The sequence below is a fragment of the Cajanus cajan genome, chromosome 1, assembly GCF_000230855.2.
Source record: "Cajanus cajan strain Asha chromosome 1, NIPB_CcT2T_4, whole genome shotgun sequence".
NCBI classification, from domain to species: domain Eukaryota; kingdom Viridiplantae; phylum Streptophyta; class Magnoliopsida; order Fabales; family Fabaceae; genus Cajanus; species Cajanus cajan.
The window spans coordinates 32,809,959-32,823,783 of NC_138517.1; the positions used below are offsets into that span (position 1 = coordinate 32,809,959).

General features: G+C 32.4%; 1 protein-coding gene across 1 annotated transcript; it reads right to left on the minus strand.

Annotated features, from left to right (window-relative positions):
• Positions 1-6,405: 6,405 nt before the first annotated feature.
• Positions 6,406-9,495, minus strand: LOC109815362 (large ribosomal subunit protein uL30w). Its single transcript, XM_020380072.3, has 7 exons — positions 9,338-9,495; positions 9,037-9,217; positions 8,845-8,942; positions 8,683-8,740; positions 7,254-7,333; positions 7,066-7,168; positions 6,406-6,782 (listed from the first exon to the last, which is right to left on the minus strand). The coding sequence occupies exons 2-7, from the start codon at positions 9,214-9,216 to the stop codon at positions 6,567-6,569; spliced, it is 735 nt and encodes a 244-aa protein (XP_020235661.1). The 5' UTR covers position 9,217; positions 9,338-9,495; the 3' UTR covers positions 6,406-6,566.
• Between the last annotated feature and the right edge of the window lie 4,330 nt (positions 9,496-13,825).

Here is a 13,825-nt window from a genome sequence, read left to right on the forward strand (position 1 = left end):
AGAGTCATCATCCTTAGTAAAGTTATACAGTAATCCAAAAGATAATATAATTACAATGTCATGAAAACATTAAAATAAGACACCCTAGGTGCTGGTCAAGCTCTAAACCTAGCCACTTCTCAAAGTAGCTATCCAAAAGACTCCTTGCTAACCCAAAGCCTCATACCTGATCTGCTCCCCCACATAGTGAGATCATCACAGTCCAAACCACATGGAAAAATGCAAGGGTTAGCACATATAAACCAACCATAGTACGATAAAATGAAATATCATTAAACAGATATTTATCCATAATATATATATATATCCGCACCAAGGAAATAAACCTTATAAATAGTTATTTCCATGCCAAATATAAATCAAATCTAAAATCCAATGCATACAATCCACACCATTTGTATACATATTCCACATCCAGAAACAAAGTCACACCACTGTATAATTATTCCATGATCTCACACCAACATATCCTCACAATGTTGGCCTCAACACCATCCACCAAGTGTTGACACGCACGCTGAAACATATCAGCAACCCAGGAATCACACCTGACCTCTCATGGAAATATACAGCTGGAATTACGTCGTCACGTAACCCTGGTGATCATGGCCACTTCATCCATCGGTATGACTCGGCCTGGCCCCCATACCGGTAGCAAATAGAATACTTAAAGGAGTACTTCAGAATCCACCTAACATCTGAAGTGGTTTATCATATAACCTTTGGAAAAGTTCCACATTGGAATCCTCACCATGGGATTCCCAAATTTCATATTTTTCCAAAGATTATATCCTGATCTCACCAAGAGATCTAATCCATACCATAACCTTACTCCTTTAAGTCCTATTTACTTTTCCAAACCACATACATAGCATATTCCATAATTAAACATAACCATAACCATGCCAATTTGTTAATATAATAATAATATAAATATCCAAAACAACCATCAATTGATCCAAATTATACTATATGAAATGAAAATCTCCACATAAAATAGCATATTAAAATTATACTATTCCTATCATGGTCATACGCACTAGATTAATTTTATAAGCACTACCCTTACTTGTATAAACCTGAACTGAAACTCGGGCAGAACCTCCACCTCTCTCCTTAAACAAGAACCGAAACTCGGGCAGAATCTCCTCTTCTCCCTCCTCTTTTCTCTCCCTTGGCAGAACCCCCTCTACTGGATTCTTCTTTCTCTCTCTCCTCTTTCCTCTCTCTTTCTCCCTTTCTCTCTCTTCTTTCTCTCTAAAACTTCACTCTTCAAGTTATGAATTTCCTTCAACCCCTAGCCCCTATTTATAGAAATTTTCGCCACCTAACCCAGAACGGCCCGTTCCGAAAACGGAACGCCCGTTCTGAACCCTTCAGAACAACGTAAAATTTTCGACTGGAACGGCCCCGGAACGGCCCGTTTCGAAACCCAGCAGAACGGCCCGTTCTCCTTTCGGAACGGCCCGTTCTGCAAGGAGAACGCCCCGTTCTCCAAGCAGAATGGCCCGTTCTGCAAGGGGAACGCCCCGTTCTCCAAGCAGAACGGCCCGTTCTGCAAGGGGAACGCCCCGTTCTCCAAGCAGAACGGCCCGTTCTCCTTTGGAGAACGGCCCGTTCCAGCCCTGTTCTGCACAAATCCAGAACACGTATTTTTATATTTTGGAACGGCCCGTTCCGCTTTTGGAACAGCCCGTTCCAAAATCCGAAAATACCCCAAAAATTTTAATAAAATTACGAAAATGTCACCGATAATTACTAAAATGCCATCAATAATTAAGATTACAAAAATACCCCTATACCTTTGAAAATTTACGAAAATGCCATTGATAATAATAATAATAATAAAATGGGTATTACAACAACAACAACAACATATAATATATAAAAATCAAAAATATTTTAAGATTGACAATGTTACAATGACAAATAAAAACCAAACTACCCTTATAAATTCTTTCATTGAAGAAAAATTCCTAAAAATATTATCGCAGAAGATAGTGATTCGTGTTTAATATATATGGGTTGATCTCTAAAATCAAAGTGTTGTTTAAGAGAATTATCATGACAAGTACCTCAATTACTTAAAAAAGAATAATGAAATAGGTGATTAGTTACATATTTACAAAATTAAAAATTGTGGAAGAGAGTGATTTGAAAATAGTTATAAAGATAAAATAGTCCAAAATATCATGCACACAAAAACAAGTTATCTTCTTTATATATTTTATTATAAATTTATATAAATAGGATTATTATTTATAATTTATTTTAAAATAATATTAAATTCAGTTTAAAAAATTGAAAATGATATATTTTTTCATTAGTAAATTAAAAGTACATACAATTAAAGATAAGAGGTTATTAAAAAAATGTCCTAAAACACTTCCGTTTAATAAAAATAGCTAAAAATGCTCTTATTGAAGAAAAAAAGGGTAAACACTCCCTAATGCAACATATCTATTCATGTTTAATAAATAGGAGTGGAGGAGTAACTTATATCTTGTTAGTGTAATAATCTTGTCTTACACCGTGTTGAATTTATAATTTATATTATTTAAATAAATATGTTTATAATAGTATATAAGGGGATACCTCTCTTTGGTCTCCACTTTGTTTTTAGATATTTATACCTATATATATATATATATATATATATATATATATATATATGAAAAAATTTATAATTACACCGATATAACTTTTACCAAGTATTATACCGTTTACTAACTTTATATTAAATGTGAATTTTGTAAATCCAACCATTGGATTGAAAGTTCATATCACTTTATATGTATATCAAATTTTGTTAAAATTGAACAACAACTTGAAGGTAATCAAAGTGTTCATATTTTAGTATATTTTGAAATAAATATATTATGTCAAGTTTGTTTTATAAGAATGAAGTATCAAATCATCTTGGATTAGTATAAAATTTTGTATATATGATCTAAGAGTAAAGAACTTTCAATCTAACGATTGAATTTACAAAATTCACATTTAATATAGAGTTATCGAGCGGTGTAATACTTAGTAAAAGTTACATCGGTGTTATTATAACTCTCCTCTATATATATATATATATACATACACACATACATACATATACATATATATATATATATATATATATATATATATGTATATTAAATGATAACAGTGTAATTATTACTAGTTATTATATTACTCAATAACTTACAATTAAACTATTATTTTTAAAATATTATTAGATTGAAAGTTTCTTACTCTCAAATTATATATACGAAAATTTTATATTAATTTAAAATGATTTTATTTCCTTATTCATATCAATTAAAATTGACATAATATAAATATTTTAAAATATATTAAAATATGAACAATTTAATTACCTTTAATTGTTGTCTAATTTTATCAAAATTTGATATACACATTTAAGATGATATAAAGTTATAATTCAACAGTTATATCGACAAAATTATTTTTTATATATAATTATTGAACAATATAATAGTTGTAAAATTTACATCGATGTAATTTGATTTATATAAATGATGTTGTATGATTATAGTTCATTATGCATTGATCTAGGACGATGTATGATGATATTTCAAGTTCTTAAAGTTGTAAGTTGATAATTGATTAAATATTGAGTGAGTTAAAGGTGTTTGTTGTTTAAAGTTGATTTAAGTTGTTAGGTTGTTAGGGATATGGTGAAGATACATGTCTTAGTTGAGATACATAAAAATTAGAGGAGAGTAAAATTATTTTAAAAATTAAAATATCTCATTGTGTATATTTAAGTTGTGGTGCTCTCTAAGAGCCCAGTTAAGAACCCTTCAGCAAGTAAGTTAGCTTTTGAATAAGTGATTGTTTTTAAGTTGTCCCCTCTAGGTTTTATGTGGAATCTATATGAGGGTTAGATCGAGTTATACGTGTATAAAGTAACCAACTGAATAATGTATGAAGTTGATGGGTAAAATCCAAAATTAATTGCTAAAAAATGCATATTATTTGGTGAATAATTGGCGAACTAATCCCATATGAGGCTTAGATATGCATATTAAGGTCGTGGTAGACTCACACCTAAGTTTTTTTGTTTTATCCTGTCATTGATACTAGACTTTTCTAGTTTAAGTAAAAAAAACCTGAGAAATCAATTTAAGATGTATACATAACACTTTAAGAGACCCAATATTGTTTAAACTTGACCTAGTTGTAATAAGTCAAACGTTGTGGATAGATAGGACTTAACCACTTAGATTACTCATCTTTATTATAAGAGATCTCCATAAGTTAATATACGTAATAACACATTAGTTGCTTAAAATTATTTATGTTGAGATTAAAGTTGTTTATGTTAAAAATGTTTTTCAGGCTGTAAGTTATATTTGATGATTGAAAGTTGTGATTTAAGTTGTAAGTTGAGGTTATGTTTCAAATTGTAAGTTAACCAATTGTTTAAAGTTGTTAAGTTGTACATAAAATTACTTGTATCGAGAAAGTTATAAATTGTTTAGTTGTTTATTAATTGAATATAATTTTTTATTCAATTGCCTTATTGATTTTCATTTGTCAGTTGATTACTCTTAGTTGTTAAGTTTTGAGATAATATTGAAGTTGAATTATGCCTTTAAATTGAAAAACTAATCTATTACTTTAAGTTATTTATGTTGATAAAGGTGTTATTTCCTTACTAGATGTTGTTTTGTTTGATAAACTTACTAGTTATTTAAGTTATTTTTATTTTTTTTGGTAAAAACTAATGAAAATAAGACATAATTAATATGATAACTTGTTTACCTAGTAGAGGGTCATGCAATTAATGACCCAATCTCGATGACATCACTCTAATGTGACATTTATTATATAGACATTTAACTAATGATTAGAGATATTAAGTGTATAACTGTAAATATTATGTAGATAATATATGAGTATTTGTTTACGGTGGCATTCGTTTTATGGATTCTTTATGTTCGAACTAGCACTACAACGGTTTCAATTTAGGTATTTGGTTTAAGGACCGAGAGCGTAAGAAGTAGATTTAATAATTACTGCTTTCCAGATATTCATCAACGATTATCAAAACACAGTGTCCATGCACGTAGATGCTTAAATAAACAGAATGAACAATAGATATAACTCCTAGACAAATCATGGTTCATAGTCTTCAAGCATTACATCATTATCAGAAATTACATGAATGAAAATTAAGTGATTACAAGACTAAACTAATCTTAATCTAGAAAGGAAAAAGAAAAGTGGTCAAGAAGCAACCATACCCAAACACGATTCCATGCACGAAAGTCATATGCGCAGGCAAAGAATGCTCCAGAGCTCTATTCAAGTATGAGTTTTCCGACCTTTGTGATGATACAGACCTTTTGAATTTATAGAGTGAATTAACGACGGTTAACTTCATGCATGTAAGCCACTATGTGATAACTGCTATCCACTATGCTCATTTCGTGGTTTTAAATTGTAACTTCTCATAATCGTTCTCCTATGTCTATTAACTTCTCGACATAACCGTTACCTCACGTATATTGACTTCTCGACCTGTACGTTAACTACCTTTGTATGACCATCAGTACCCCACACAACTTTACTACTTTTTGAGCATATCATTGTCCAATCTCGAAATAATTCTTTTCGATCTTGAACATTTATTATTGATAGGTGTACGACTTTATAATATCTTTCGAAGAATCTCATGTACTGTTTTGACTTTTGCAATTTTCGAGTAGCCCTAACAGTATATATATATATATATATATATATATATATATATATATATATATATATATATATATATATATATATATATATATATGTATATAACCCCCATAAGGGGATTTCTTTCCATTGGTTGTTTATTTTACCCTATACATGTATGAAATTACATAAATTACTGAGAACTAATACATGAGAAACCTAGAGTAGCTGAGTATTATATTTTTTTTCCATTGCGTAGTACAATTACTTTACTAAAAGTAATAATCTAAGGACATTACATTAGTTCTAAATTAAATTTCAATATTTAAAAACTATAAACAACTAAAATTAATAATAATACTATATCACAACATGAATTATTTACTATAAAACTTAAATAACATGATAAAAATACCCATTTATTACAAATTTTAGTATGATGAATGAAAGACCAAACGTAATTTTAGTAGAGACTAACGCAACTTTAATCTGCATTATATATTTAACTATCGATTAGCAGTGGCCGACCTAACCTGCATAATAGGATCTGGGGGAGCTACTTGACGCAAAAATTTTCTCCAGCAAGAGTAAATTTATATATTATAAGATAATCTTTAGAAGAATAGAATCTAATCCCTCGGTTGACTGCAAAAGAGACACGCTTATCCCCGATTGCACTCATAAGCATCAAAATTAAAATCTATCAACTCTCGAAAAACTAAGGATCCTTTCATTGCATTGCAAGCAATGAATTAATATCTCAATAAGCTCAAACATCATTCAAAATAATAAATGCATCAACAAAAGTAATGTCTTGGGTCTCGACCTCAAAATTCAAAATTTATACTAACGATGATATGACAAAAAAACTAATTCATCCTTCTAATAAGCTCATTTATGTAATCTTCCCTGTTGCCAGCGTCACCACCTTCAACATAATGATTTCTTTTCTTCTTCAGACCACCTAGGGGAGCTTTGAGCTTGAAAGGCCATAGAAAATTGTTTGCCTCCCTGAAGTGAGGTCCAACAGTCATTATCTCATGGATCAGATCTTCGATGCAAATGATCCCATTCTTCCCCAGAGTCTGAAAATGAATAGTGTAAGTGATAAAATTGCGTAATAAAATAAGAGTTAATCATCCATACACCGTAGGTGTAAAATTTTTTACACTGACAACCAATCATATCTTTTAAATTATTTTATTTTATTTTTATTTTATTAAATGAACAACTGACTTAGCATTATTAAAAGATATGATTGGTTGTCAATGTAAAAAAACTTTACAATGGCAGTGTATAAGTGATTAACTCATAAAACAAACCAGCAAAGAAAGTATTTAAAGACTGCTGCTTGATAACCATACAGACCTCCTCAATAATAGAGTTGTCTGTCAAAGCAATTCTCTGCTTGTTAACTTTTCCGAAGCCCCTCTTGTAGATCAATTCTCTTACACTCTTCAAATTAGGGTACCTGAAGTAGATATGCAAAATATTAAGAACCCATGGTGCAGGTAATAACGAACCATGATAATCAAGAATGTTGAAATTTTATATACCCATAGGTAACATATGGCTCAACCCTGCGCAGCATATTCACGGTTGCTTTGTTAACTTTGAGAAAAACGCCATTAAATATCTGCAGTCAAAATAAATATAACAATAAGGCTATACTGTTATTAAAAACAACAATAAGGCTAAACTCTAATACTGCTTGGACATACAGTATAATCATAACACAACACAAACACCCACACAATTGCAAAGACACAGTGCATAACTTTCCACATAAGTAATATCCAACACATTTGAGAATGATTACAAATCCTTCAAAGCTCCAATTGCGGCCAAGTGTTCACACTTCACAAAAGCATAGCTTTTAGTATAACGATAATAGTGCATTCACCCTCACATAATGAGGAGGCTCAAAGAAGGTTTTAGCAAAACTGAGTTTATCTTAAGGAGGATGAAGTAAATATTGAATAGGTAGGACATTGTTGCAAATAGCTAGCTCAATCAACAGAACCAGTCGGTTTTCTTCTAGGTTCACTTGCAAAGCATGATTAAAACACTTTTAATGATCCTACCAAGACCCAAGCAAAATGAGTTTTATGCTGGGTATAAATTTTAGAAACATTTAAACCAGCAGAACATGTAGATTGTGTTTCTACAAACAAGCATGCCATTTTAAATTACTTTATATTAAACATTCAGTAGAACCAAATCTTTTTAGCATGAACATTACTGATGTTATTGCTATAACTAGGTCAATAACTTGATAAAAAATGTTAGTGAACAGCTGAAGCTACCTAATTCAATCTTATTTGACCTTGAGACACTGCACTTCTCACTGCATGTAACAAGAAAATAAGGCAAACAGTAGCTCATCTTTACAAGCTACTCTGGACCAAGAGTAATTTTCAAAATAATCACTTTTCACAACAAAGTTTTTCAACTAAACCTATGAAAATAGGAATGTTGTACGATTCCAAAACAATCAATGGTTTTGTTCCTAAAATTATTAACTATACAACGGAAAACTCAAAGCCTATGCTATAATCATAAAGCAAAATAATGAAGTTTGCAGCACATTGTACAACACCAAGATTGAGTTAGAAATCGAGCAATATAATTTCCATACCCAGGCACCTAAAAAACTCGTTTAGAAAAAATCATAATTGACTTTCTCAAGCTTCTTGTCAAACTCAAGAAAATAGAATTCAAGGTTTACTGCAATTTAATTTAATCAGCCAAGCTGTAGGGTGTAGGGTTTAATCACATTGCACATCAAACAGACGCAAATATCAAATAGTTCAAATAACAAGAGCAACCACAAAGCCGACAATAGCACCTACTTCCTCCACCGAAAACAGAGTTACTAATCAGTCATCAGCCTCAAATAAGATCAAAAACCAATAGCAACAGCTCATTATGCAACTACCAATTAAAAGAAAACCTAAAAAGCCTTAATGTGTATTTGAAAGTTACCTGTCTCAAACGCAGAAGCTGCAAAATCTTCCTTGTTTTGGGGTGCATTGCATTGATACTGACATTACATAAATCCAATTCAATCATAACAATGACAACAATCAAAAGGTAAAGAGAGTAATATAACAATGGCATAATATATAAATATCAATGAATAATTACCCGCGGATCCTGATAATGAACAAGAGCTTAGCTTCGGGATCCACATAAAACCCTCCCTTAAGTTTGGCTTCACGCTTCAACCTAATGAGTTCCTTTTGCTGAACAAGCACACACACACACACATGTTAAAAATGAGTTTTTGCGCGTTTCAAACCTCTACCAATGCAACGCTCCCAGTTGGAATTTGAATACCTGCTGGTCGTATTCCTTGGCGTACTGTTTGGCTCTGCTAAAAATGAGTTTGCGCGTTTCAAACCTCTTCTTTTGGGCGGCATCAAGTTCCTGTTTTTTGGCCAAAGCCCACTCCTCATTCCTTTTTTGCTTCTTCAGCACCGATTCGGGAACCAAAGTTTTCGCTGCCTCTTCGCCCATTCTTCATACAACAACAATCACATTAAATTAACCAAATCACATTAAATCATAAATTCAAGAGATTTCAATAATTTGAATAAGATTTCATCAGAAGAATGCAGAGAGAGAGAGAGAGACTCACTCGATGTTGTGCTGCTTACAACGGCGGAGGGTCAGCGAGGCCGTGAATCTCCGTCTTTTTATATATATAGGGTTTTCTCTATCAGCTCAGCTCGTTGGTATGTTTAGCTTTGTGGGCTTTTGTTTCTTCCGTGACTTTTTGGGCCTCTTATCTTTCTAAACTATTAGGCCTGCCAATTATTATTTGGTTCATGATATATACACCTCTTTTTTTCTGTAAGTACACTTTTTCTAGAAAAAAATAATTAAAATTTTAAAATATTTTTAATTTTTTGTTTTAAATTTTTTAATTTTATATCTACAATATTTAATTTAGTATTTTTTTTTACATATCTTTCCTCTTTTTTTCAATTTTTACATGCATTCATTTATTTTTCCTCCACCTCACCTATTTTGATAGCATATGAAAATTGAAAGAAAAAAAAAAGTATGTGAATAAAAAGAAGAAAATAGCAAATTGAAAGTTGAAAGTGTAAAATTAAATTTTTTTAAATAAATTATAATATTTTATAATTTTTTTTTTAAAAAAAGGAGGTGTACTTATAAAAAAAAGGAAGTGTATATATCATGAGCCTTATTACTTCCACTACTTTTTTTCTTTAAATATATCACTCATTTTTTATTAAAAAAAAACATATATATATAACTAATGATAACCTCTTTTTAAGTTTTTTTTTAGTAAAACCACTTTTAAGTTTTAAATTATATTTTATTTTTATGTAAATAATACATACTTGATACAAAATTATTTTAAAATATTGATAACTTTTTAAAATATTAAAATTTAATTTAGAAATAAAATTAAGAATAATTAATTAAAAGAGATACAAAAATTGAGAATATTTTTAAAAATAATATCTTTAACCAAAAATAGCTTAAAATGATTATATTGAAAAAATAACTAATATTTTATCTAGTACAATACACATGCATATTTATTATATATAATATATAATTAATATTTACAATAAACTATATATGTAAATAAATATTATATTTAAATATATATATATATATATATATATTATTTTTAATATTTTTATAAATAGACTTTATTTTACACTTATAAATATACTTTTTAAACATATAAATTATATTTTAGAATATAAATATTTAATTTATAAAAATATTTTTATTTATTGATAAATTAATTTAAAATATTAATATTTAATTCATAAATAATTATGATTGTAACATCCTGTCATAGTCTGTACACTCAACAAATCATCAATTGATAATGAAAAATAATCACATCTACCTAAGGATAACACCAACTATTGGATACTCAATAGTTACAATATACATGCATATTTACAACTAAAAGAAACAATATATATATATATATATATATATATATATATATATATATATATATATATATATATTTGTGTATGTGTGTATATAACTATACAATAATCTAAATAACCAAATTGTTGCCTTAGGTGCCAGTTAAGCACTCTCACACAATAGCTACCTAAGAGAAGCCTCCAAAAAACAACAACTCCATCATTCGTTTACAGCATCTCAAACCTATATTTGCTTTACTCTCATATGAAGTATGATCATCATAGTCAAATCACATGAAAACAAGTAAGGGTAAGTTAGAATTCAAAGATTCAACATCAACAATAGAAAATATGAGCAACAATCATATAATTTCATATTCAACTAAATTCAACATCACAACACAATCAATATTACCAATATTGCATATAAACAACACAACTAAATCAATATAGCATATGTTCAACCATCAACTAATGTATTGTTATGTATTTCAACTATGGAAATCTCCAGTAACACAAGTGAGTAATCTAAGTGACGTGATCTTATCGAACCAACAATCCACACACCAACTAGATCAACCGTCAAATGGGATATCAATCCCTACAACAAGGTTTCTTAGGTGTCGCCACTTAAATTAGGAAGTCTAGGATTCCTATCAAGGTAGAACAATTTGAGTATGAGCTTATCACAATATTAGCTAGCCTAATTAAGTCTCCTATGAGATTAGTCCAACAACTACCCTCCAAATATTATGCTCCTCTGATACTCAATTAGGGACTAAGTCCCCAATGTTGTATTTTTACTCAAGTTGATCACTTATAATTAGTATAGCTCGACTTGACTTAGTATTGAGATCACTTGTAGCCAGTATGCCTCGACTAGGCCCATGATAGCACATAATTAATAAATATTTAAGTACATTATATTAGGCTTATGTGACATTTATAAGTGTTTTAAATTGGTTTGCATTTGTTTTGGTGGATTATTTTGGTTTCAATTTTAAATTTTAGTTAATTTTAGTCATTTCTATCCACTTTGACATATTGTCATGCACAGGCCATATCTGAAGCTCCTGAACTTGGAATCAAATATTCTTAGTGTCATTGCAAAGCTAAGATGAAGTTCTAAAATATTCTTAGTGTCAAATATTCTTTTTTGGGATTTTCACCTAGTTCAGACATTTAAAGGTCTAAAATTGAAAGCAGATTATGGGGCTAACCTATATATATATATATATAATATATATATATATATATATATATATATATATTGTTCTTACCGAAAATCTGCTGTAGAGCTGATCTGCCAGGTAAGATCGGTGAGCCTCCTTCGTTGGTACGTTGGTGCGTCAAGATGGGGTTGGTACCTGCAAAAGAGACTCCGATGCTAAAGTTAGGGTTTGTATGAGTATATGTCTCGTATAAATAATGCACGTACCTTGGTATGGATTAGGGTTGTTGCGGGCCTTGGGCATGAGATTAGATAAGATATGATTAGATAATATATCTCGCCTGGGGCGAGATTCTCTGGGATCAGTTATGATTTACTTGAATGATGAGCTGACGTCATATAACGCATGCCCGAGGTCCCCTCGCGCGATAATGCCGAGCTCGGAGCTCGATTTTACGGTGCGGATAGTACACTAGCCCCCCGAGCTCTAAAGACCGTAGGTCGAGGAGTTAAGTCTGAGCTTGCTAAGCGGCCGTGGCCTTCCGCGTATGTTCGCGTTGTCGGGATGCTAGGTGTCATCCCTATTGTCTTGTTTTCGGAAACGTGCAGGCGGTGTGGTGACAAGATTACATTTTTATCTTGTTTGATGGTGTGGCCTCTTTGGGCCGATGTGGTGTTCCGGTGTCCACGTTCCATGGTTGGGTTGAGAAGCTCGGCAATAATGAGCTTACTGTTTGGCTAGGTTGGTAAGTTTGCAACTCGACTGGCCAGTACACTTTGCTTCATTATCGCCGAGTGATGTAAGAGCAAGGGGGCTCTTGAGGAGTCTTGAAATTCGTTGTTTTGGAGGTTCAAATTTGACCTAGTTAAGTAGATGTGATCTTCAAGGTTCAGACTCGACCTTGGTTAGGCGTCACGGTTAATGTGCGAATTCCGAAATTGTATGGAAATGGAATCGCTTCGTTGATTATTTCTGAGGTGTGCCTCGTTTTAACCTTCCTGGCCAAAGACTCTAAAGGTTATGGAGGCAAAAGAGGGCACCATCTGAGTTTGCAAGTTAAGGGAGAGATCCGAATTGAGGTGGGTGACATTCCGAGTTCCGAAAGCTTTTCTAGCTGGGGTTAAGGTTGAGTTCGGAGCTCGGTTTCACAATGCGGGTGCTACCCTAGCCCCCCGAGCTCCGAAGACCATAGGTCGAGGAGTTAAGGCCGAGCTCGTTGGATGGGAATGACTTTTTGCGTACGCTGGCCTGCTTAAGATGTCACGTGTCGTGGCTGTCGTTTCTTATTTCGATAATCGAGGCCGGCACATTGATGGGTGTGATAGTTACGCAATAATGGCTCTTTTTGTCATAATGGGTTTTATTTATTGCACGTTCAGGTGCGTCCCCTGGCTGACACGTGTTGTGGCCGTTTGAGTTTTAGAAAATCCCTTTTTCTCTTTCTCGTGCCTTTTCTCCTTTCACTTTACTCATTTTTGCTTCTTTGACTTCTTGTGTACGCTGCTTCCTTCGTTGTTTATCGTCCTCCGTCTCCATTTTCTCCATTTCCGGTAATCCACTCGTTGTTCGAGTTCTTTTCTGAGGAGGAGTACCAGGTACTTCCTTTCTGCCGTTTTCTCCTTTCTTTTTTCCCAAGTCCTTTTCGAGTCTTTCTTGCTTATTTTCTTCTATGGCTGGGGAGAGTGGTGTTGGTTCCTCTGTGCCCGCCAAGGGTAAAGGAAGGGCGCGGGGTAAGACGGCGGTTGCCAAGGTGGCTATTGTTGAGAAGAAGAAAGAGGTGGCGCCGCCGTCGGATCTCGTTCCAAGCATTCCTGGGTATGACTGGGTTAGGCGTGAGATGGGGGGAGTCCAAAGTGTCTTCCAGTCTGACCTTGAGATTGATGCAGTTCAGAGGGCGCACAAGATTTGCGATCCTTCTATCTCCCACATGATTCGGCTTGAGCCTTGTCGGCCCGATGAGGGCGTGTATATGGGGAAGCCTACCGACCCTCCCCATTTCTATGTATACCGATGCTTTTTTAGGGACCTAGG